General features: G+C 46.8%; 1 protein-coding gene across 6 annotated transcripts in view; it reads left to right on the forward strand.

Annotated features, from left to right (window-relative positions):
• Nucleotides 1-25,846, forward strand: part of GIGYF2 (GRB10 interacting GYF protein 2) — a 270,607-nt gene that overhangs the window by 151,090 nt on the left and 93,671 nt on the right. For all 6 annotated transcript variants that reach the window (XM_073581241.1, XM_073581243.1, XM_073581238.1 and 3 more), the window contains 3 exons: nt 5,616-5,763; nt 5,852-6,012; nt 6,889-6,980. In XM_073581241.1, the coding sequence (XP_073437342.1) occupies nt 5,616-5,763; nt 5,852-6,012; nt 6,889-6,980 (401 nt within the window). The remainder of the gene's footprint in view (nt 1-5,615; nt 5,764-5,851; nt 6,013-6,888; nt 6,981-25,846) is intronic.

Genomic DNA, 25,846 nt, shown 5'->3' on the forward strand with positions numbered 1-25,846 from the left:
GAACTGCCGCTCACTGGATTTTTTTTCTTTTTCGGACCATTCTCTGTAAACCCTAGAGATGGTTGTGCGTGAAAATCCCAGTAGATCAGCAGTTTCTGAAATACTCAGACCAGCCCTTCTGGCACCAACAATCATGCCACGTTCAAAGGCACTCAAATCACCTTTCTTCCCCATACTGATGCTCGGTTTGAACTGCAGGAGATTGTCTTGACCATGGCTACATGCCTAAATGCACTGAGTTGCCGCCATGTGATTGGCTGATTAGAAATTAAGTCTTAACACACAGTTGGACAGGTGTACCTAATAAAGTGGCCAGTGAGTGTATATGTGTGTGTGTGTGAATGTATTTGTGTGTGTGTATGACCAACCAATCTTTCATTTCACCAGAGCTGTTTAAAAGAAGCTGAGCTGTGATTGGTAGCTATGAGCAACAGTTTTCCTTGCAAACAATCACTAAGCAAAGAAGCTGAGCTGTGATTGGTTGCTATGAGCAATAGTTTTCTCACTCCACGACAACACCTCGGCAGACACTGACCTGGTGGGAGAAATCTAGCATCCCCACTAACATAAGCTCCCAGCCGTTGTCTGCCACCCCAGAAAGGAGCAGAGCACATGACAGAAATGAATCCCCCCCTCCCCTCCCTGCCCATATACCCATCACACATTCTCCATTCCATAGGCACATCTTCCCTCTTAAAGGGATCATTGGTATGGAAGTCAGGGCAAATCCATCCAGTGCTTTGGTTTTGACCCCAGGCCTCTCTTAAAGGGATCCCCGTTAAGGAAGTTAGGATGTGGGATATTAGGGGTAGTAGTCCGGTGGCTCTGACGGGATGATGTGGGATATTAGTGGTAGTAGTCTGGCGGCTGTGACGGGATGATGTGGGATATAAGAGGTAGTAGTCCGGTGGCTCTGACTGACGGGATGATGTGGAATATTAGGGGTATTAGTCCGGCGACTGTGACGGGATGATGTGGGATATTAGGGGTAGTAGTCCGGTGGCTCTGACGGGATGATGTGGAATATTAGGGGTATTAGTCTGGCGGCTGTGACAGGATGATGTGGGATATTAGGGGTAGTAGTCCGGTGGCTCTGACGGGATGATGTGGGATATTAGGGGTAGTAGTCCGGTGGCTCTGACGGGATGATGTGGGATATTAGGGGTAGTAGTCCGGTGGCTCTGACGGGATGATGTGGGATATTAGGAGTAGTAGTCCGGTGGCTCTGACTGACGGGATAATGTGGGATATTAGGGGTAGTAGTCCGGTGGCTCTGACGGGATGATGTGGGATATTTGGGGTAGTAGTCCGGTGGCTCTGGCTGACAGGATAATATGGGATATTAGGGGTAGTAGTCCGGTTGCTCTGACAGGATGATGTGGGATATTGGTGTGAGTAGTCCGGTGGCACTGGCTGACGGGATGATGTGGGATATTAGGGGTAGTAGTCCGGTGGCGCTGGCTGACGGGATGACGTGGGATATTAGGGGTAGTAGTCCGGTGGCTCTGGCTGACGGGGTGATGTGGGATATTAGGGGTAGTAGTCCGGTGGCTCTGGCTGACGGGATGATGTGGGATATTAGGGGTAGTAGTCCGGTGGCTCTGGCTGACAGGATGATGTGGGATATTAGGGGTTGTAGTCCGGTGGCTCTGACTGACAGGATGACGTGGGATATTAGAGGTAGTAGCTATTATAGTGAATGTGGCTATGCTGGAGTGGGTGGGGCTCTACACTCAGCCCGGGCAGCTTCGGGCTCTTCAGCAAGTATAAAATAAAAACCACTGATGACGCACACTTTGAAAACTGATGTGCGAATGAGCTCTGATAGTGCGCATGAACACTAGTTACATGGATGCGAACTAGCAACAGGCATTCATATCAATATTGCCTCTGGGAATAAGTAATATATTTACCTTTCCTTCAAGTTTAAAAGGTTTATCCAATGCCTCTAGCTTTTTGCATCAAGAGTTGACTGGCGCAGTTGGCGTTGTATTGACGGCTACCTGCCAGGTATCAGCAGGTCTTGTGCACCACCCATAGGTATCATGCATCCATCCCATTAATCGAGGAGATCATCTGCATATTCCCAGTGCCTTCTGGAATAAGTGAAGAGTCTCCGCGAGCTCAACGATCACTGGGTTTTGGCTGTTGCAGCTGAAAAGAGGAAATCGGAAAACCAGGGGAAGAGTCTTGAGGAGATCATCTGCATATTCCCAGTGCCTTCTGGAATAAGTGAAGAGTCTCCGCGAGCTCAACGATCACTGGGTTTTGGCTGTTGCAGCTGAAAAGAGGAAATCAGAAAGCCGCGCGCCGATAGAGATGGGCTGCACCTTACGAAGACTGGAAAACATGTATTTGGAAGTCGTCTTGCTACACTTGTAAGGAGAGCTTTAAACTAGAACAACATGGGAAGGGAAGCAAAAGACTAGAAAAAGCCATACACCTGACAAATGCTATTGAGAACTCTGCTATTAGAAGTGGAAAGGAAGAACAGGAAGAACAAAGACAAAAGAATCTAATTAATAAAAATATTGGAGAAAGAGAAACCAATCACAAACTAAAATGTTTCTATACTAATGCACAAAGCATGGGCAACAAACAAGGAGAATTGGAACTACTAACGCAGGAAAAGAAATATGATGTCATTGGAATCACTGAAACTTGGTGGGACAATACACATGATTGGAATACAAGACTAGAAGGATACAACTTATTTGCAAGAAACAGACTTGATAAACGAGGAGGAGGTGTCGCATTGTATGTTAGAAACGCGTATATCTGCACAGAGATTGAAGCTTCAGAGACTGGGAGTTCTGTGGAAACTGTTTGGGTAAGAATACAAGGACAGAACAATGGAAAGGACACCATTGTAGGCATTTACTACAGGCCACCTGTGCAAGCTGAAGATATGGATGAACTCTTTATGCATCAAATGGCCAAGTTCTCCCAAAAATATGACATAGTTGTCATGGGAGATTTCAACTATCCAGACATTTGTTGGGAATCTCTCAGGCAAAACTAACAGGTCAAGGAAATTCTTATCCTCTCTTGCTGACAACTTTATCTTCCAAAAGGTAGGGGAGAAAACAAGGGGAACTGCTACCTTGGATCTAATCCTTATAAACAGGGAGGAAATGGTTGAGGAGGTAAAAGTGGCTGGGACCCTAGGAGGTAGCGACCATGCTATTTTAGAATTTTGGATAACTAGAGGAGGAAGACTTGTGAAGACTCAGACGTCAAGGTTAGATTTCAGAAAGGCAGATTTTAAGGGATTCAGAAAGAGAATTGGAGGGATCCAATGGCTGGATATCCTTAGAGACAAAAATGTCCAGGAAGGATGGGAAATCTTGAAAAATGAAATTCTCAAAGCACAATTGTTAACAATTCCGAAAAGAGGGAAGAATAGGAAGCATTTAAGGAATCCAGGATGGATGAACACAGAACTTAAGCACATGCTAAAAAGGAAGAAAAAAAGTTTATAAAATGGAAAGAGGGAGGCATATCTAAAGAAGAATATAATGCTGTCTGCAGAACCTGCAGGGCACAAATCAGATTATCTAAAGCTGACAATGAATTGAGGCTTGCAAGAGATGTCAAAAGCAATAATAAAGGATTTTGGGGATATGTCAAAAGTAAAAGAAAAGTCAAAGATTCTATAAGATTTTTACAGGATGAAAATGATGAAATGGTAAGACAGGATGTTGAGAAGGCCGAACTTTTAAATTCCTATTTTGCATCTGTTTTCTCTCAGAAAGGAAATGTGACATCAACTGTTCTTCACTGTCCTATTAAGGGAATAGAAGAATCCAGGATATCTATAAACAGAAAGATAGTGAGGAAACACTTAGCTAACCTAAATGAATTCAAGTCTCCAGGTCCAGATGAATTACACCCCAGAGTACTGAAGGAGATAGCAGAAGAAATTTTTGAACCCCTCTCCATAATATTTGAAAATTCTTGGCGAACAGGAGAAGTCCCAGAAGACTGGAGAAGAGCAAATGTTGTTCCTATCTTCAAAAAGGGGAAGAAGGTGGACCCAGGCAACTATAGGCCGGTGAGTCTGACTTCTATACCAGGAAAGATCTTTGAACAAATTATTAAACAACATGTATGTCAGTACCTGGATAAGAATGAAGTGATTAAACAGAGTCAGCATGGGTTTGTAACTAATAAGTCATGTCAGACTAACTTAATTTCCTTCTATGACGGAATCACTGATTGGGTGGATCAAGGAAATGCTGTAGATATAGTATATCTTGACTTCAGCAAAGCATTTGACAAAGTATCTCATACAATCCTTATTGAAAAAATGACTAAGTATGGAATGGACAAGGCAACTGTTAGGTGGATTCATAACTGGCTTAGTGATCGGACCCAAAGAGTGGTCGTAAATGGCTGCACATCCAGTTGGAAGAATGTCTCAAGTGGGGTGCCACAGGGCTCTGTCCTGGGCCCTTTATTGTTCAACATCTTTATCAACGATTTAGATGAAGGAATTGAGGGTAAACTGATTAAATTTGCTGATGACACAAAGCTAGGAGGGATAGCTAATACTAGAGAAGAGAGAGAGAGGATTCAAAAAGATATAAATAAACTGGAGAAGTGGGCAGCAACTAACAGAATGGTTTTTAACAGGGAAAAATGCAAAGTACTACATCTGGGCAATAAAAATGAAAAAAGCATATACAGAATGGGAGGAATAGACCTAAGCAACAGCACATGTGAAAAAGACTTGGGTATACTAATAGATCACAAACTGAATATGAGTCAACAGTGTGATGCAGCAGCAAAAAAAGCAAATGCAATTCTAGGATGTATTAACAGAAGCATACAGTCTAGATCACGTGAAGTCATTATTTCCCTCTACTCCTCTTTGGTCAGACCTCATCTGGAATATTGTGTCCAGTTTTGGGCACCACATTTTAAAAAAGACATCAACAAACTGGAGCAAGTTCAGAAAAGAGCAACCAGAATGGTGACCGGTCTGCAAACCCTGTCTTATGAGGAAAGGTTGCAGGATTTGGGATTGTTTAGTTTGCAAAAGAGAAGACTGAGAGGAGACTTAATAGCTGTCTACAAATATCTCAAGGGCTGTCATATTGTAGAAGGATCATCTTTATTCTCATTTGCACAAGGAAAGACTAGAAGCAATGGGATGAAACTGAATGGGAGGAGACACAGATTAGATATTAGAAAAAACTTTTTGACAGAGTGATCAATGAGTGGAACAAGCTGCCACGAGAAGTGGTGAGTTCTCCTTCAATGGATGTCTTCAAACCGAGGCTGGACAGACATCTGACTGGGATGATTTAGCGAATCCTGCTTTGAGCAGGGGGTTGGACCAGATGGCCCAGGAGGTCCCTTCCAACTCTACGATTCTATGAAATAGAACATGTGCATCAGACCTGTCAAAGTACTGGTCACCATGACCGCAGCAGTGCACATCACCTCCAGGTACGGAAGCATGAAGCATAATAACTTTAATCTGATTAATTGCAGCTGATGCATAGTTTATGCATTTATTGTAATAACTCTAACATGGCTCTGCAGTTTTATGGATCACATAGAATATACATCCTAATGCTAAAAACAAACCTCAAAACATTCTTCTCCAGCAAGCACAGCAGATGGTGGCGTACCTGCAGGATGGGCCGCTGGATGATGAGAGATTAACAGGAAAAGCACCAGATCACAGAGTTAAAGGACATTCTGTGGAAAACCAGCAGAAGTGGTACTACAAAGATCCGCAGGGAGAGATTCAAGGTGAGTCTTTCCACATTGTCTTAGCCCTTGTAATTGTCCGTTCTCTGCTGTTTTTTGCGGCTTACCGATGAAAATCTTTATCCCCTAGGTCCCTTCAGTAGTAGAGAGATGGCAGAATGGTATCAAGCAGGCTACTTTCCTATGACCTTGTTGTTGAGGAGAGTATGTGATGAGGCCTTCCAGCCGCTAGGAGAAATCATTAAACTATGGGGCAGAGTTCCTTTCATCACACCGCCAGCTCCCAGACTAGTAAGTGACCCTACTGTTCTTTGTTGCGTGGATGAATAGAGACCCTTCTAGAGATCCGAATCTACTGATGGACTAAATTAAGTTTATTTATTTTACTAACTCATATATCTCCATTAATTTCCTCACCACTTTACAGACATCATCATTGCTGTCCCCATTGGGGCTCACAATCTAATTTCCTTATCAGTATGTATTTGGAGTGTGGGGTAAAACTGGAGGAAACCCACACAAACTCAAGGAAAACATACAAACTCCTTGCAGATGTTGTCCTTGGTGGGATTTGAACCCAGGCCCCCAGCGCTGCAAAGTAACAATGCTAACCACTGAGCCCCCTTTCCATATGTTGCTCCATATTAAGGATGGAAATCTAGGCAGAACACTCTCACTTTAGGTTGGAGATTCTGTGATATGCTGTGAAGTAAATGTCTTGTTGCAATATTGCCATGTGGCACTTCTTTTGTTAGAGACCTCGTAATACAGAGTGTATTTTGAGTGGACACCTCATAGATGCCCATTATGGGTGTGTGGGTGCACCCGGAATGAGGGGCTTACTTTCACATCCAATAGATGCTTTTACTGAAATGGTCTGTATTTGGTGAACTGGATTTCTGAGGAGCTAAGCACCATTTGCTAAATTTGACACAATTTATTTTTAATATTATATAATCTTATAAGCACTAGTTTCGTATGTCCACAAATTTACCTAAATAGGCTGTAAAATGTGCATTCTCCTGGATAAAATTTGCCCATATTCTCAAGCCTAGAGATGCATTTATGTTTCCTGAACTCTTTCATACTCGTGCCTGTATATGAAAGGTCCTGTCTACAAGATAAAGTAATGTTTGGAGTTTTAATCATTCGCTTTCTCTCTTGCAGAGTGAATTGGGTCCAGAACATATAGGGCGGCACCCGGAGATGACTGCAATATATCAAATGCAACAATTGCATTATCAACAACTTCTTATCCAGTGAGTTTGTGGTATTAGAGTACATACATGCAGTGCTTATTCATCCCAAATACAAATAGGAGAATGTTCTGTAGGAAAACTGTGGGGACTTGCGGTATGTTCACATGTGACAGAAAAAAAATCTGTTTCAAATTTGTTGTTGGGTGGCAGCGGTGGTGGAGCGAGGCCGAAGATACTGCAAGCTCCAGGCTAGTAGGACAGAGGCAGGAATGGGCCTTGGCTGCAGGGTCCCAGGCTGGTACGTCAAGGTGTTCAGTGGTCCAGGGACCTCGCCAACATTTTGTGCCAGCCCGGACCCCTGCACGTTCCATCCTTTCTAATGTGGTGGACTCCAGGAGAATGGCCACCGGAGGCGGTGCATGCGCAACGAGATTTCAGGAGCCAAGATCTCAGCTTGTCCATGTGTCGCCTCTGACGTCTATTTTCCCAGAGTTCACGGCATAGAAGAGTATGAAAAGTGCGGGGCTCTGGGCTTTCACAAAATGTCTGCGGGGCCCTCACCAAAAAAAAAAAAAAAAGCGCTTCTTGTAATCCGAAAAAAAAAAAAAAAAACGGTAACTGACCGTTCTGCAGATTAGCCTTATGGTCTGTAGATTTTAACAAATCACTTTGCTGCTACTGTAATCTGCTGTGGACTTTGTCTCCATGCCTGGACTGAAAATCTGCAACAAATCTACATGTGAAAAAGGCCTTAGTAACCTCTAGCCAATATTATTGCACCATTAATAATATAAAGAAAGGAGTTGGGCTTTAACAACGTGCTGACAGGTATCATAACTGCTCCTATATACCTTTCTTTCAAGACACAAACAATGCTCCGGCTTTTCTGGAAACCTGAAAAATCTGCCACAAGATCTAATATTTCAGAGTCTGTTTTTGTAAATTTTAGAAAATAAGATATACTTTTGCAAAGTTACACCTTTCTATTAAACCCGCAATATCATTTTCAAGATGTCAGAAGCTATTATACAGCCAGTATCTGCCTCCTACAGCATCAGCATAGTTTAATCATATTACACACCTCTGAAAAGAGATACCCAAAACCATTAACTCATCCCACCAACAACGCCCGCTTTCCTTTTCCGTGTGCATAATAGTACTCGGGCAACATGAGCTGAGGGTAAAGCATTGTGGCAATACTTTATTGAACCACAAACGGGCAATAACATATAGAACAGTATTGGCAAATACACAAAATAGTGCAGATTACAGAGTCTCACCCTTCCTCTGACCCACCATGATTAGAACAGCTGTGACTTCGGCGCTTCCAGGGCCGACTACCCCCACCAGTGGCATCCAGCTTTTGGCAGGCACCCACAGAGGGGAGGTAACAACACGCTCAGAAAGCAAGCAGTTTATTGACGTATGTGGCCAGGTGACCTGATTGTCCCAGCTTGGATTCCCCTAACGTTTTTGAAGGTTCAATGATGGACAACGGAGCAGGGCTGTATTCCTTCAACTAGGGCCGTGGTCTTTTAAACTGGAATCCTGTAGAATGTCAAATCTGTATCCCTCTTGATGGAGCCATGGTGTCCTGTTGAGTGTTCCTGGCTGTGGTTTAGATTCTTCTTGCAGAACGATAGAAATCCCTTTTTATGCCAAAATCTGTGGTTCAGGTCATCATCCACTAGTCAGGGGGGAGGTGGGATGAGTTTAACCTTCCTTGTTTGAATATTTAATCAATCTGTATAGTTTGTCCTTCTCTATTTTGAAGGTAAACAACTAGCTGGCCTGGTACAATGTGTAATCAACATATTAACAATCCTCTATTGTTCAATTATACTTTGTCCATGTCCCTCAAAGATAGCAAAAGTCAATATCCAGGCTCATATGAATAATAGTCTGTGTTTCTTGACCAACCAAAGAAAAACACCAATAGGTAACAAAGAAGACTATAGCTTTATGTCTCTTGCCCTACCTAGATTAGACGTCTGGATAATTAAGACGTCTAATCTAGGCCGGAGTTTGACACCCAGCATCCCTGATGATCAGCTGGTGTTGGTGGCGATCGCAGTCCGAGCTGCTCCCTCTACTTGTTGTGACCGCTGTAGAATACTACATAACCACCTCCTATTGATTTGAATAGGAGGTGGACATGCACTACCAAGCCCTGAACACTGTAAGTAGATGGAACTTCTCGGCAAGTGAGTACTTCTGGCCGCCGCCACTGATAACAGCTGATTGGCAGGGCTGCTGGCTGTCTGATCCGGCTGATCAGACATTCATGACCTATCCTATGGATGCATGATTAGTATAAAAGTAGTGGACAACCTCTTTAAATCTTGCTGTCAATCACTGACAGCAGGATTTAACATACTTGCCTACTGGAAGCGTGTCTCACCCATGGCTTGTTATGACAGCTAGGGGTCTGCTGATTACCTCTGTGCCTGTGATTACAATCCTCCTGTGAACCGGTCGGCCTGTGGCTGCCATTCATAGGAGATTGCTTGTGCCTTTAGCAGTACTCAGAATTAGAGTTGAGCGACTTTGGTCGGATCGGGTTTCGTGAAACCCTAATGAAACAAAATTTGAGTCGGATGAAACTGGTCCGACTAGGGCAAAAAAAGTCGGAGTTTCGTCCGAAACCCGACCCCAATGCAAGTCAATGGGAAATAAAAGTCGGCATTGAGCGGATGACATTCATCCACTTAATGCCGAATTTTATTCCTCATTGACTTGCTTTGGGGTCGGGTTTCGGACGAAACTCCGACTTTTTTTTGCCCTAGTCGGACCAGTTTCATCCATCTCAAATTTTGTTTCTGTCGGGTTTCACGAAACCCGGTCCGACCAAAGTCGCTCAACTCTACAGAGAATCAAATAATCGCCTGCTTCAAGTCCCCTAAAATAAAAAAAAATAAAAAAAAACACAACTTCAAATCACTCCCCCTTTTGCCCCACTTAAAATAACACAATTAAAACAACATATTACTCTGTCGCCTTATTGGGGGACACAGAACCGTGGGTGTTATGCTGCTGTCCACTAGGAGGTGACACTATGCATAATTTGAAAAAGATTAACTTTGGCTCCTCCTCTGCAGTATACACCCCTGGACGGCATCAGCCTTCTCCAGTTTTTGCTTAGTGTCGCAAGGAGCGCGCCGAAATTTGGCTCATCTTTCATCGTTTTTAAGAAATCTCAAGATGGAAGAGGCCAGGAGCCATTTGGTGAGCTGCATTTCTTGCTACATGTTCACAGATTTACCAGTGGAAAAGCCAAACTTCACATGCCACAAATGCAAGCTTGTGTCCCTGTTGGAGGAAAAGTTGCAAAATCTCGAAGAGAGGTTAGCTACGTTGAAGATCATTAAGGAAGGTGAAGAGTTCTTGGACAGAGCAGAATTATCTCTTCATGTTACAGAAAGAGAAGAAATTCGAAGTGCACCTGAAGAAACAGAGGAATGGAGACATGTGACCCAGAGAAGCAGGAGGATCAGGAGGCAGTCAGCACCCATACTGCTCAGAAACCAGTACCAGGCTCTCACGCAGGAAAACGATGAAGAAATACATCAGGATAAGACTTTGCCAACAAACAGCAACCTTGTACGCCGTCAGAGTCCTCCTGGATGGAGAAAGAAAAATGTTGTGAAGAAGAAACGGAGAGTGGTGGTCATGGGGGATTCCCTGTTGAGAGGAACAGAGGCCGCTATCTGCAGACCGGATATAACTTCAAGAGAAATGTGCTGTCTTCCAGGTGCAAAAATTAAAGATGTGTCTGACAGGATATCAGGACTCTTCAGAGCTACAGATGACTACCCATTCCTGCTACTACATGTGGGGACAAATGACACTGCAAGAAACGACCTGGAAACCATCTGCAGAGACTTTGAAGACTTAGGCAAGAAAGTGAAAGAACTGGGAGCGCAGGTGGTCTTCTCTTCCATCCTCCCAGTGGATGGCCATGGAACAAGGAGGTGGAATAAGATTCTGCAGGTGAACAACTGGCTACGTCGATGGTGCCGTCAGCAACGATTTGGATTTCTGGATCACGGAGTGAACTACTTATACGATGGACTACTTGCTAGAGATGGGGTGCACCTTACGAAGACTGGAAAACATGTATTTGGAAGTCGCCTTGCTACACTTGTAAGGAGAGCTTTAAACTAGAACAACATGGGAAGGGAAGCAAAAGACCAGAAAAAGCCATACACCTGACAAATGCTATTGAGAACTCTGCTATTAGAAGTGGAAAGGAAGAACAAAGACGAAAGAATCTAATTAATAAAAATATTGGAGAAAGAGAAACCAGTCACAAACTAAAATGTTTCTATACTAATGCACAAAGCATGGGCAACAAACAAGGAGAATTGGAACTACTAACACAGGAAAAGAAATATGATGTCATTGGAATCACTGAAACTTGGTGGGATAATACACATGATTGGAATACAAGACTAGAAGGATACAACTTATTTGCAAGAAACAGACTTGATAAACGAGGAGGGGGTGTCGCATTGTATGTTCGAAACGCGTATATCTGCACAGAGATTGAAGCTTCAGAGACTGGGAGTTCTGTGGAAACTGTTTGGGTAAGAATACAAGGACAGAACAATGGAAAGGACACCATTGTAGGCATTTACTACAGGCCGCCTGTGCAAGCCGAAGATATGGATGAACTCTTTATGCATCAGATGGCCAAGTTCTCCAAAAAATATGACATAGTTGTCATGGGAGATTTCAACTATCCAGATATTTGTTGGGAATCTCTCTCAGGCAAAACTAACAGGTCAAGGAAATTCTTATCCTCTCTTGCTGACAACTTTATCTTCCAAAAGGTAAGGGAGAAAACAAGGGGAACTGCTACCTTGGATCTAATCCTTATAAACAGGGAGGAAATGGTTGAGGAGGTAAAAGTGGCTGGGACCCTAGGAGGTAGCGACCATGCCATTTTAGAATTTTGGATAACTAGAGGCGGAAGACCTGTGAAGACTCAGACGTCAAGGTTAGATTTCAGAAAGGCAGATTTTAAGGGATTCAGAAAGAGAATTGGAGGGATCCAATGGCTGGATATCCTTAAAGACAAAAATGTCCAGGAAGGATGGGAAATCTTGAAAAATGAAATTCTCAAAGCACAGTTGTTAACAATTCCGAAAAGAGGGAAGAATAGGAAGCATTTAAGGAAACCAGGATGGATGAACACAGAACTTAAGCACATGCTAAAAAGGAAGAAAAAAATGTTTATAAAATGGAAAGAGGGAGGCATATCTAAAGAAGAATATAATGCTGTCTGCGGAACCTGCAGGGCACAAATCAGATTATCTAAAGCTGAAAATGAACTGAGGCTTGCAAGAGATGTCAAAAGCAATAATAAAGGATTTTGGGGATATGTCAAAAGTAAAAGAAAAGTCAAAGATGCTATAAGATTTTTACAGGATGAAAATGATGAAATGGTAAGACAGGATGTTGAGAAGGCTGAACTTTTAAATTCCTATTTTGCATCTGTTTTCTCTCAGAAAGGAAATGCAACATCAACTGTTATCCACTGTCCTATTAAGGGAATAGAAGAATCCAGGATATCTATAAACAGAAAGATAGTGAGGAAACACTTAGCTAACCTAAATGAATTCAAGTCTCCAGGTCCAGATGAATTACACCCCAGAGTACTGAAGGAGATAGCAGAAGAAATTTTTGAACCCCTCTCAATAATCTTTGAAAATTCTTGGAGAACAGGAGAAGTGCCAGAAGACTGGAGAACAGCAAATGTTGTTCCTATCTTCAAAAAGGGGAAGAAGGTGGACCCAGGCAACTATAGGCCGGTGAGTCTGACTTCTATACCAGGAAAGATCTTTGAACAAATTATTAAACAACATGTATGTCAATACCTGGATAAGAATGAAGTGATTAAACAGAGTCAGCATGGGTTTGTAACTAATAAGTCATGTCAGACTAACTTAATTTCCTTCTATGACGGTATCACTGATTGGGTGGATCAAGGAAATGCTGTAGATATAGTATATCTTGACTTAAGCAAAGCATTTGACAAAGTCTCTCATACAATCCTTATTGAAAAAATGACTAAGTATGGAATGGACAAGGCAACTGTTAGGTGGATTCATAACTGGCTTAGTAATCGGACCCAAAGAGTGGTCGTAAATGGCTGCACATCCAGTTGGAAGAATGTCTCAAGTGGGGTACCACAGGGCTCTGTCCTGGGCCCTGTATTGTTCAACATCTTTATCAATGATTTAGATGAAGGAATTGAGGGTAAACTGATTAAATTTGCTGATGACACAAAGCTAGGAGGGATAACTAATACTAGAGAAGAGAGAGAGGATTCAAAAAGATTTAAATAAACTGGAGAAGTGGGCAGCAACTAACAGAATGGTTTTTAACAGGGAGAAATGCAAAGTACTACATCTGGGCAATAAAAATGAAAAAAGCATATATAGAGTGGGAGGAATAGGGCTAAGTGACAGCACATGTGAAAAAGACTTGGGTATACTAATAGATCACAGACTGAATATGAGTCAACAGTGTGATGCAGCAGCAAAAAAGGCAAATGCAATTCTAGGATGTATTAACAGAAGCATACAGTCTAGATCACGTGAAGTCATTATTTCCCTCTACTCCTCTTTGGTCAGACCTCATCTGGAATATTGTGTCCAGTTTTGGGCACCACATTTTAAAAAAGACATCAACAAACTGGAGCAAGTTCAGAAAAGAGCGACCAGAATGGTGACCGGTCTGCAAACCCTGTCTTATGAGGAAAGGTTGCAGGATTTGGGAATGTTTAGTTTGCAAAAGAGAAGACTGAGAGGAGACTTAATAGCTGTCTACAAATATCTAAAGGGCTGTCACATTGTAGAAGGATCAACTTTATTCTCATTTGCACAAGGAAAGACTAGAAGCAATGGGATGAAACTGAATGGGAGGAGACACAGATTAGATATTAGAAAAAACTTTTTGACAGTTAGAGTGATCAATGAGTGGAACAGGCTGCCACGAGAAGTGGTGAGTTCTCCTTCAATGGAAGTCTTCAAACAGAGGCTGGACAGACATCTGACTGGGATGATTTAGCGAATCCTGCTTTGAGCAGGGGGTTGGACCAGATGGCCCAGGAGGTCCCTTCCAACTCTACGATTCTATGATTCTATGAGGCACACCTAAGATTTTTTTCTCTTCCGTTTTTTTCCTTAATTTTTTTCAACGGATTACAGATGAAGAAAAGCGGGTCTCCAGTGAGACTCCCGGCATGGCTCCCTCCTCGGTCCCCTATTAAGGGGTACACGGTTGAGGTCGGGATGGCTCTTCCCCATGTCGCTCCTTCCCCAGTCCCTCGGGTACTGGTTCGAAGTTGAGGCCCCCCTCCTTCCCCAGTTCCTTGGGCTCTGGGTTGAGGTCGAGGGTAGGACGAGGCCCCCTGACGGTGACAGCAGGACCCTCCCTAATCCCCCTCTGGGGGCATTAGGTCGAGACACCTCAGGTAGGGCCTGTACCAGGCACCATTCGGCCACTTACATGTCCAGGGACCCCAGCCCAGCTGCGGGCTCCTGTTTGGACCGGGGGAGGTGCAGGCAGGCATGGCACTTGTCAGAGACAGGGCTCCCAGCACCCCTGTCTCTGCGGCAGCACCAGCTGCATAGCGCCTCAAAGGGACCCCCCACAGGGCCCAGGTGGCGCTCATGTCCCCACTGCTAGCCTACCGTTCAATCCAGGGGGGTCTGGTTGGAATCCGACCCTCCCCCGGACAACCGCGCCGTCCTGGAGCCCTTCTGGCATGAGCTATCAAATTTAGGCCGCGGCTTCGGCCTAGCCGAGGTCGCCGCCTTATTCCCGCCCCCCCGGCCCGCCACCCGGATGACGAAAAATGACACTAGTGTGTCATAGAAGGGGCGGATCGAGACAGGAAGGGCGCGCTTTTACATAGCTCTGCGCGCCCTTTTCAGATCTCCGCCCCCTTCCCCCTCCACCTCAGAATCCGGTGGCCATCTTCCTGCACCTGAAGAAACTGAAGGCAACACAGCAGTCTCTGGGGGGCACAAGACGTGGGATTTATCAGCGCTGTTCCTAGGGGGAGCACCGGTGGGGTAAGATCACAGCTGGGTTCTTTGTACTCAGCTGTGAGTTCCTGTAACCTATAACGCTCCCCTACTCCTCCATTCCTCTGCGTAGATACCCCTGTAGGGCCTCTGCAAATAGGTACTATGTCGGGCTCAAAAAAGGACCAGGCAAGACTGCTTTTACGCAGTCTGCACAGCCTGCAAGGCCACTCTCCCCAGCGGCAGCACGTACCCGCACTGCCGGGACTGTACCCAAAGAACAGCAACGCTTCTGCGGCCGCTACTGCCCCGGAATGGGCGACTCAGATGTCGCAGTCTATGACAAAGTCTATAGATAACCTGACCTCCACACTACTGCAGGCTCTGCAGGGTCATGTCTCGACTATGAACGTTACCCAGCAAAGGGACATCCGGTATCAGGAACAGGCCACTTACGACAGTTCGAGACGTAAGCGGACCCACAGGTCTCGTTCATCTGCGTCCTCACATAGCACTAGGTCGTCCCCCTCCAGGGAGAGGCACAGTGGCTACAGGTCACCGAGGCCGTCCCCTGATAGAGAGAGACAATGTGGATCTCCACAACGATCCCAGACCACACAAGACTCAGAGGGCATATGTGACTCCAACTCAGATAACGAAACAAGGAACGCTCTGCCGCCTTGTCCCCCTAGCAATACTGCGCTAGTTGAGGACATAATCTCTTCCATCCTTCGGGTGCTAGACTTTCTGATCCAACCCCTGAAGTACCAGAACACAAGATTTCCTTTGAAAGTGTTCAGAAACCATCTGAGGTCTTTCCTGATCACCCGGAATTTAAAAAAAAAAAAAAAAACTTTCTAAGCATTTTTCGCAGCCTGAGAAAACGCCAATCGCAAATACTTGAAAGCAAAGTACCCCTTCCCACAGAAGGACACTAAGGATTGGACAGATCCGCCTAAAGTGGATCCTCCAGTCTCTAGGCTGGCAGCACAAACGCTTCTCTCGCTGCCGGACAGCTCAACCCTCAAGGACGCAGCAGACAGACAGGTAGAACGCATGGCTCGTTCAATCTTCGAGGCGGCAGGTGCCTCTTTGGCTCCTGCATTTGCTTCAGTTTGGGCAGCCAAGGCCATTATGGCCTGGGCTGATATATTACAACAGGGCCTCCAAGCTTCAAATCCTCAGCTGGCGGACCAGGCGGTGCATATTGCAGTAGTGGCAGATTACATGGTCCATGCAGCGTTGGATTCTGCAAGAGGGGTAGCAGAAATAGCATCAAACGCCATCACAATCCGGCGTATTCTCTGGCTAAGACAATAGAAGGCGGATGTGGCCTTAAAGTCCCTAACAAATCTCCCGTAATTCAGGGGCCGTCCTTTCGGTGAAAAGCTGGATACAATGATATCCAATGCTACCGGGGGTAAAAGTACTTCCCTCCCTCAGCTAAAACCAAAACGCACGTTTAAAAGACGTAATCAATCTCGTTTCCGATCCTTTCGGAATTCTTCAGGCTAGTCCGTCTCGCGCCCGGCACAAAATCATAACCGTTCCCCTCGCAGGGACAACACACGGGCGGCACAGAGGCCGGACAGAATCTGGCAGTCAAAGGAAAGCCAGGCAAAATCCAAGGGAGGGAAAGCTCAGACTTTTCATTCATCATTACTCATCCCCTCCGGAGAACACCCCACTTGTAGGCGGACGACTGCTACTCTTTCAGCAGGTCTGGCTGCCTATTACAGAAGACAGGTGGGTCAAGGAAATAGTGTCTTCAGGATGCAAGATCGAGTTACTACCATCCCACCGCACAGGTTTTTTCTCTCTGTCCCTCCAAAACCTCCACTCAAAGCTCGAGCCTTCCATCAAGCGGTTTCATCCCTCCTGCAAGCAGGAGTCATAATACGGTTCCAGCAGACGAGCACTTTCGAGGGTTCTACTCCAACCTGTTTGTGGTGCCCAAAAAGGGAGGCAGCGTCCGACCCATACTAGACCTCAAGCAACTCAATAAGTATGTTCGAGTTCGTCACCTTCGCATGGAATCCCTCCGGTCAATCGTTGCGTCCATGGAGGAAGGAAAATATCTCGCCTCCATAGACATACAGGACGCATACCTGCATATACCGATTGCTCCGCCCATCAGAGATTTCTCAAACTCGCAATCAACCAAGACCATTACCAGTTTGTGGCCCTCCCGTTTGGTCTTGCCACGGCTCCCAGAACATTTACAAAGGACATGGCAGCTACCATGGACGTTCTGCACTCCAGAGGCATAGTAGTCGTTCCATACCTGGACGACCTCCTCATCAAGGCCCCCACCTTCAAGGACTGCGAGGTCAAAGTCTCAATCACGATCGACACTCTGAGTCGTCTGGGATGGTTAGTCAATTTACAGAAGTCCTCGACTACCCCGAGTCAGTCTCTGACCTTCCTGGGGATGCTATTTGACACCTCCAGGGGTCTGGTGATCCTCCTCAGGGACAAGGCACTGGCCCTCCGTTTGGGAGTTCACACTCTCCTCCGCGGTTTTCCCCGATCTCTCCGGTATGCTATGAGCGGACTGGGCAGGATGGCAGCGGCGATGGAGGCGGTACCATTTGCCCAGTTTCACCTCAACCCCATCCTCAAGTCCTGGGACAGGAATCTGTTCTCCCTCAACAGAGTTCCGTTTATCAGCGAAAACCAGGAGGTCCCTGCACTGGTGGCTCCAGCCAACCTCGCTTGCAATGGGAAAATCCTTTCTCTCCGGCCACTGAAAGGTTTTGACCACCGGCGCAAGCCTTACGGTTTGGGGCGCGGTACACCTACATCACAGAGCGCAAGGCAAGTGGTCACCAATGGAAGTGACCATGCCCATCAACATCCTGGAAATTCGGGTCATATTCCTGGCATTGAAAGCCTTCCATCACTTGCTAGGAGACTCTCATATCAGAGTGCAGTCGGACAATGCCACGGCGGTGGCATACGTGAACCATCAAGGCGGCACCCGCAGCATCCAGGCGATGAACGAAGTAACACGTATCCTACACTGGGCGGAGGATGCGAGGTCGGTACTCTCTGCGGTCCACATTCCGGGTGTGGACAACTGGGAAGCCGACTATCTCAGGCGTCAAGGAATGGACTCGGGGGAGTGGTCTCTCCATCCCGAAGTTTTCCATCAGATCTGCCATCGTTGGGGGACCCCGGACGTGGTTCTGATGGCATCCCATCTCAATGCCAAAGTTCCCAATTTCATGGCCAGGACGCGCGATCTGCAGTCGCTCGGAGCAGATGCCCTGGTTCAGGACTGGACCCAGTTCCAGCTTCTGTACATTTTCCACCCCTTCCCCTGATTTCCAGAGTCCTGAGGAAGATCAAACAAGAGGGTGTTCCCACCATCCTATTCGCTCCAGACTGGCCCAGGCGTACATGGTACGCCGACGTAGTGCAACTCACAGCAGACGCTCCCTGGCGTCTCCCCACACGTCCCGAACTTCTGTCACAAGGCCCGTTCTTCCACCAGAAATCAGGGGCTCTCAATTTGACGGCGTGGCCATTGAGACCTGGTTTTTGACCCAAGCAGGTTTTTCATCGGACTTGTTAAAACCATGATCAGGGCTCAAAAGCCAACTTCAGCGAAGATTTACTATCGTACCTGGAAGGCTTTCTTCACATGGTGCGAATCTCGTGGGCACATCCCACTCCCCTATTTTCTTCCAAAGTTCCTCGGTTTCCTTCAGTCAGGCCTGGACGCCGGGCTATCCCTGGGCTCGCTTAAGAGCCAAGTGTCAGCGCTTTCAGTGCTCTTTCAGAGGCATATTGCTAACAAGCCGCAAGTGAAGACTTTTCTCCAAGGGGTTTCTCGATTGGTTCCCCCCTACAAACATCTGTCGGAGACGTGGGACCTCAACCTGGTCTTGACAGCACTACAGACACCTCCTTTTGAACCCCTAAAGGAGGTCTCACTCCGCTTTCTATCACAGAAAGTGTTTTTTCCTGGTGGCAATCACCTCGCTACGCAGGGTGTCCGAACTTTCAGCTCTTTCCTGCATACAACCCTTCCTGGTTTTTTATCAGGACAAAGTGGTTCTCCGTACAGTGCCATCCTTCCTTCCGAAGGTTGTGTCCACCTTCCACCTCAATGAGAAAATCTCACTACCATCTCTCTGCCCGGTTCCCGTTCATTGAGTGGAGAAGGCTCTGCATACGCTTGACCTTGTCAGGGCATTGCGTATTTACGTGTCTAGGACTGCTCCCTTCCGGAAGTCTGATTCACTTTTCCTTCTTCCAGAAGGCGTTCGCAAGGGCCTACCGGCTTCCAAAGCCACCCTTGCTAGGTGGATCAAGTCCACCATTCAAGAAGCTTACCGCCTTAACAATTCTGCTCTTCCGGCCGGTATCACGGCTCACTCTACGCGGGCGGTAGGGGCCTCTTGGGCCATTCAGCATCAAGCCTCGGCACATCAAGTGTGTAAGGCAGCCACTTGGACTAGCCTGCACACATTTACAAAACACTACAGAGTGCATACCCAGTCCTCAGCGTATGCGAGCCTGGGTAGACGGGTCCTGCAGGCGGCAGTACCCCAAATTTAGGGAACTGTCAGTACAATATTTGTCCACTGCTTCCCACCCAGGGACTGCTTTGGGACGTCCCACGGTTCTGTGTCCCCCAATAAGGCGACAGAGTAAAGGAGATTTTTGTGTACTCACCGTAAAATCTCTTTCTCTTAGCCTTTAATTGGGGGACACAGCTCCCACCCTGTTGCCCTTGCGGGCCGTTGTTACGGTTGGGTTCTCATATTGTTTGAGCTGGGTTCTCATATTGTTTGAGCTCGTTTATAGTAGCCTTCTTACAGGCATGGTTATGTTTCTGGTATATTCCTCCTAATGCTTTTGCACAAAACTGGAGAAGGCTGACGCCGTCCAGGGGTGTATACTGCAGAGGAGGAGCCAAAGTTAATCTTTTTCAGATTATGCATAGTGTCGCCTCCTAGTGGACAGCAGCATAACACCCACGGTTCTGTGTCCCCCAATTAAAGGCTAAGAGAAAGAGATTTTACGGTGAGTACACAAAAATCTCCTTTTGTAACATAGTTATTAAGGTTGAAGGAAGACTTTAAGTCCATCTAGTTCAACCCATATCCTATCCTAACCTGCCCTAACATGTTGATCCAGAGGAAGGAAAAAAAACCCCATGTGGCAAACAGTAAGCTTCATGTTGGGGAAAAAAATTCCTTCCCGACTCCACATACGGCAATCAGACTAGCTCCCTGGATCAACGCAATATTAAGGAAACCAGTGTATATACCCTGTAATATTATCCTTTCCAAGAAAGGCATCCAGTCCCTACTTAAATTTAGTAGGGAATCGCTCATTACAACATCATATGGCAGAGAGTTCCAAAGTCTCACTGCTCTTACAGTAGAGAGAGATTTGGTATCACTGTGTTCAAGAAATGTCTTATCTATCAAAATCGAAAATAAAGTAATCCCATCAGTAAACAGGGTAATGAGAAACAAAAAAAAAAAAATAGAACACCAGAATTACATGTTTTGCCCATCGCAACATTGCAATATAATGCAATATGAGACAATCAAAACATCGTATCTATCCTAAAATGGTATAAATAAAAACTTAAGCTCAGGGTGCAAAAAATTGGCCCTTACACAGCCGCAGATCCTGAAAAGTGAAATTGTTATGGGTCTTATAATATGGCAACGTAAGCAAATTTTCTTACAAATTTCCGAATTTTTTCTTCACCATTTAAATAAAAATTGCAAAAAAAAATCTAAACTTGTTTGGTATCTGCGTACTCATACTGACCTGGAGATTTATACTGCCTGGTCAGTTTTTCCATATAGTTAACTTTGTAATTTAAAAACTCCAAAAAACAATTGTAAAATTGCACTTGGATGTTTTTCCTTCTTTACATTGCATTACATGATAAAATGAATGGTATCATTCAAAAGTAAAACTTATTCTGCAAAAAACAAGGTTTCACACGGCAAGGTCAATCCGGGTTAAACAATGTGCTCTCACATTAAAATGTTGGAATATTCAAAGTCTGGTCACAGGGATAATTTGTTTTTCTTTATTGCCTTATTGGGGGACACAGATTACCATGGGTGTATGCTGCTTCTGCTAGGAGGCTGACACTATGCAAAACAAGAAAATTAGCTCCTCCCCGTCAGTATATACCCACCGACGCACCAAGCACCTCAGTTTGTGCTTAGTGTCTGTAGGAGGCGGACCGGGATCTCCCCAGATCCGCAGTTAACTTTTTTATCCCTTAGGTTTTCTAGTAGAACGTTTTTAATTCTTTGTCTTTTGTCTTTCAGATTCAAGTCAGGAAGCAGGGTGTAAGTTTCACCCTGCTTTCCCATATCAGGCGGCTGAGCGAGCAGTGTGGCGTACCCCACATCGCAACTCTCAGTACCGCTGGCAGGACTTTTTCCCTATCACCTTCTGGTGCTATGGGTTGTGGACAGGTGGCTGGTCCTTGCCAAATCCCCCTCCTCACCCCTCTCTCGGGACAGGGCTGAGAGGAAGACGGCTATCGCAAGTAGTGCATCCTCATCCAACAAGAGGTTAACGCCGTCTTCTGCAGGATGCGGGTACAGAGGACATTTCCCAGCGGCTTGCCTTATGCTCGTGGGCCCCTGTGATCATCCTCTTCAGGGACGTCAGGTAAGTGACTGTACGATCCCTCCAGCCCCGCAGTGTTACCAGAGAACCCATCGGCAGTAACATCTACAGGCTTCCCTGTTTGAATCTCCCTGCCTGCCGCGCACCGCTCTCATCAGCCGCGCACCTCCCTATCTATATTCAGGGGGGCACAGAACAATTCACAACCTGGGCAGGGATCTCAAGGGAATCTGCGGGCACTGTACCGTAATATCGGCGTTTTTTATTGTCCCGAGTAGTTATCAGGCACCGGGCTGCGGCGGCATCAGTTTCACTTTCACTTTCGTTTCAGCGCGCTTCCTCCTTCTGAGCGCGCTTTCCTGCGCGCCTTTCCTATCCTATCACAGGGCTCCTTTCTCTTTTGCCTAGCCAGCCCCCTTCTCCCCGCGCCCTCCTAGCTGCCCTTATCCAATCGGGGCTCAGCTACTAAGCTCCGCCCGCCGCTTCCTTTATACAGTAGTTCCTGGTCGTCTTTTCTCTTCCTGTGTTGCGTGGGGGACACTTCGGCTTTCTCTGCTCGCCTGAATCTCGGTAGGCTCTGCGGCTCAAATTAGCTCCTCTCCGCATTTTTTCTCCCTAACTCGTCTGGCCATTCAGCGCAGGTTACTTATGCCCAACCCTTCAAGGGGTCTCAGCTTCAGGCCCACAGCTACCCACTACGCTTGTGCGCGCTGTAATAAGAAGTGGGCTTCAGGTCAGTCATCCCCCTTCTGTCCGTCCTGCAGACCTTCCATTATGTCTGCCTCTCAGGAGCACACCGAGTCCCGGTATGAGGATACTCCACCTCCCCCAGAGAGGGCCGTGGTAATGTCTGTCGGTCGCTGACTTGACTAAAGTTTCTCAGTCTCTGGTCCAGGTCTTAGAACGATTGTCTCAGCTAGCTACAGCCACCTGCGCACCGACCGCCTCTCAAGGTGAGTCGTCCGCACCTGACCGCGACCTTCAGAGGGAAAGATCGGGCAGGAGTTCTAGGCGATGACTCCCAATCGGGGTCTAGTTCAGACGCCGACAACGCATCTAAAACACGGGACATGGTCGATAGTCTCATTTCGGCTATCTTCCAAACCCTTAAAATTAAGCAAGATAAAGCTCCCCCTCAGGAAGGCTCTGTGCTCTTTAATCGAGCAAGGCCCCCATCTTGAACTTTTCCCAATCACAAAGAGTTCGAGACTACCTTGTCCAAACACTGGGAGCGCCCCGAGCAACGTTACTCAGGCCGCAGGTATTTAGACGTGCTGTATCCCTTTGATGCGGACCTGCTCACAAAGTGGACCAAGACTCCCGAGGTGGATCCCCCAGTGTCACGGATAGCCTCAAAAACGGTTCTATCGCTTCCAGATGGGGCATCGCTTAAAGATCCTACTGACAGGCAGATTGAATCTCTGGCTAAGTCAATCTTTGAAGCATCCGGCGCCTCCCTCTGTCCTATTTTCGCATCCGCCTGGGTGGTGAAAGTCATTTCCGCTTGGGCTAAAATTCTTCGCAAGGGCATCTTAGCGACAGCTTCTCAAGACAAGTTAGCAGATCTGGCAGATCAGATTAACCATGCGGGTAAATACCTTTTGGCCGCCTCCTTGGACGCGGCCGGGTGCGTAGCTATGGCTAACAGCAACGTAGTCGCTATACGCCGAGTCCTTTGGCTAAAGTCGTGGAATGAGGATACTACTTCAAAAAAAAAAAAAAAAAAAGTCGCTTACTAATCTGCCATTCCATGGCTCTAGGCACTTTGGAGCCAAGCTGGATCAGATAATCTCCGATGCCACTGGCGGTAAAAGCACTTCTCTCCCCCAGTCTCGACCAAAACGCTTTTTTAACAGAAAGGGTTTTCGGCCGTTCAGGTCTTTTCGTCCCTTCTCTTCCACGGAAAGATCTGCTCAGCAAGATCGCTCTTCCACCACTAGGGAGCGGAAGCAGAAAAAAAAAAAACCTTCTTACAAACCCGCTCCCCGCTGGAGATCTAGAGGTCTTCAGGCGCCAGTTCCGGCAGGTTTTCCTCCAAGTGACGGGTCACCCCCACCTGGAAGTTCTTCCAGGGTGGGAGGCAGACTTTCCCTTTTCGTCGATGCTTGGCTGTCCGCTGTCGACTACACTTGGGTCAGAAAAATCGTCGCATCCGGTTACAAGATCGAATTTGCTCCTCCCCCCCCCCCCCCCCCCCCCCAAACAGACGGTTTTTCCTGTCTCGACCCCCGAGACAGCGGTCCCTGATTCCAGGGTTTCTTCAGGCCATTTCCTCCCTTCTTTCCGCCGGAGTGATTGTTCCCGTCCCCCCAAACGAACGGGTTTCAGGGTTCTACTCAAATCTCTTCGTAGTCCCGAAGAAAGACGGCTCCCTTCGCCCAATCCTGGACCTCAAATTGCTCAATCGCCACGTGAAGATTCTTCATTTCAAAATGGAGTCCCTTTGGTCGGTGAGAGCCTCAATGGAACCCGGAGAATTCCTCTGCTCGGTGGACATATGGGATGCCTATCTTCACATACCTGTTTGTTTGCAACGTCAGAAATATGTTCGGTTTGCGATTCAGGAAAATCACTACCAGTTCACGGCTCTCCCCTTCGGCCTTGCCTCCGCTCCCCGTGTTTTCACGAAGGTGATGGCGACAGTCATGGCCATCCTTCGCTTCAGGAGGATCCTCATCATCCCTTATCTGGATGATCTCTTGATCAAGGGCTCGTCCCGCCAAGACTGCCTTCAGAGTCTTCAGATAACCCTGGACACTCTCTGCCGTCTTGGATGGCTAGTCAACAAGGAGAAGTCCATTCTGATCCCCACGCAGCGTCTGACTTTTCTGGGCATGGAATTCGACACGAACCTAGGCCGGGTGTTTCTTCCGAGGGAAAAATTTACGGCTCCTTCCAAGGGAATCAAAATCCTCAAACGGCCAGCGCCCATCCCCCTTCGGTCCTGCATGTAGGTTCTGGGGCAGATGGTAGCTTCCATGGAGGCAGTGCCCTTTGCACAATTTCATCTTCATCCCCTCCAGCTATGCCTTCTTTCTGCCTGGGACAAGTCCATGCTGTCCTTGGACCATCCCATTCTCCTCCCTCTCAGAGTGAGGCAATCCCTGACTTGGTGGGCAATGCCAGCGTCAGTTCTACAAGGGAGGTCTTTCCTTCCGCTTCAGTGGCAAGTCATCACCGCCGATGCCAGCCTTCTGGGCTGGGGAGCGGTGTTCCATCAGAAAATGGCCCAAGGCCGCTGGAATCCACAGGAGTCTCTTCTGCCTATCAATCTTCTGGAGATCAAAGCAATCTTCCTTGCCCTTCTTCGCTGGCAGCCTCTCCTCGTCGGCAAGCCAGTCCGCATTCAGTCGGACAACGCCACGGCTGTGGCGTACATAAACCTCCAGGGGGGCACTCGCAGCAAGCAAGTAATGTCAGAAGTGGCCAAGATACTGCGCTGGGCGGAATGTTACGTTCCGGCAATCTCAGCCGTTCATATTCAAGGAGTGGAAAATTGGGCAGCCGACTTTGAGTCGTCAAGGTCTAGCATCAGGCAAATGGGCTCTTCATCCCACAGTCTTCGATCAGATATGCCAGCGCTGGGGCTCACCGGATATCGATCTCATGGCATCTCGGATGAACCACAAAGTTCCGCACTTCGTTGCCAGATCCAGGGACCCTCTAACCGTCACTTGCGACGCCCTAGTAATTCCCAGTTCCGACTTCCTTATCTGTTTCTGCCTCTTACCTTGATCCCACAAGTGGTCAAAAAGATAAGATCGGAAGGCGTACCAGTTATTCTAGTGGTGCCAGACTGGCCGAGAACTGGTGAACATGCTCGCGGACGTTCCCTGGAGGCTTCCAGACCGTCCGGATCTTCTCTTGCAAGGCCCCCTTTACCACGAGAATTCTCAGTCTCTGAGTTTAACGGCATGGCCATTGAGGCCGCAATTCTGAGAGAATCAGGTTTGTCTGAACAGGTGATTCAGACTATGATCAGAGCCAGAAAACCGGCCTCTTCCCGCATTTACCATAGGTACTGGAAGGGTTTTTTCCGTTGGTGCGACGATATCTTTCCGATGTCCTTTTCTATTTCATCCATACTTGGGTTTCTCCAGTCTGGTTTAGAGGTGGGTCTGTCCATCAGTACCCTCAAGGGCCAGGTCTCCGCTCTATCTATCGTCCTCCAAAGAGAGCTCGCTTCCTTGTCGCAGGTTAAGACCTTTCTCCAAGGGGTCGCCCATGTGGCTCCCCCTCATCATTCGCCGATAGACCCGTGGGATTTGAATC

The sequence above is a fragment of the Dendrobates tinctorius genome, unplaced genomic scaffold, assembly GCF_039654945.1.
Source record: "Dendrobates tinctorius isolate UK_male_01 unplaced genomic scaffold, ASM3965494v1 ptg000069l, whole genome shotgun sequence".
In the NCBI taxonomy this organism is placed as follows: domain Eukaryota; kingdom Metazoa; phylum Chordata; class Amphibia; order Anura; family Dendrobatidae; genus Dendrobates; species Dendrobates tinctorius.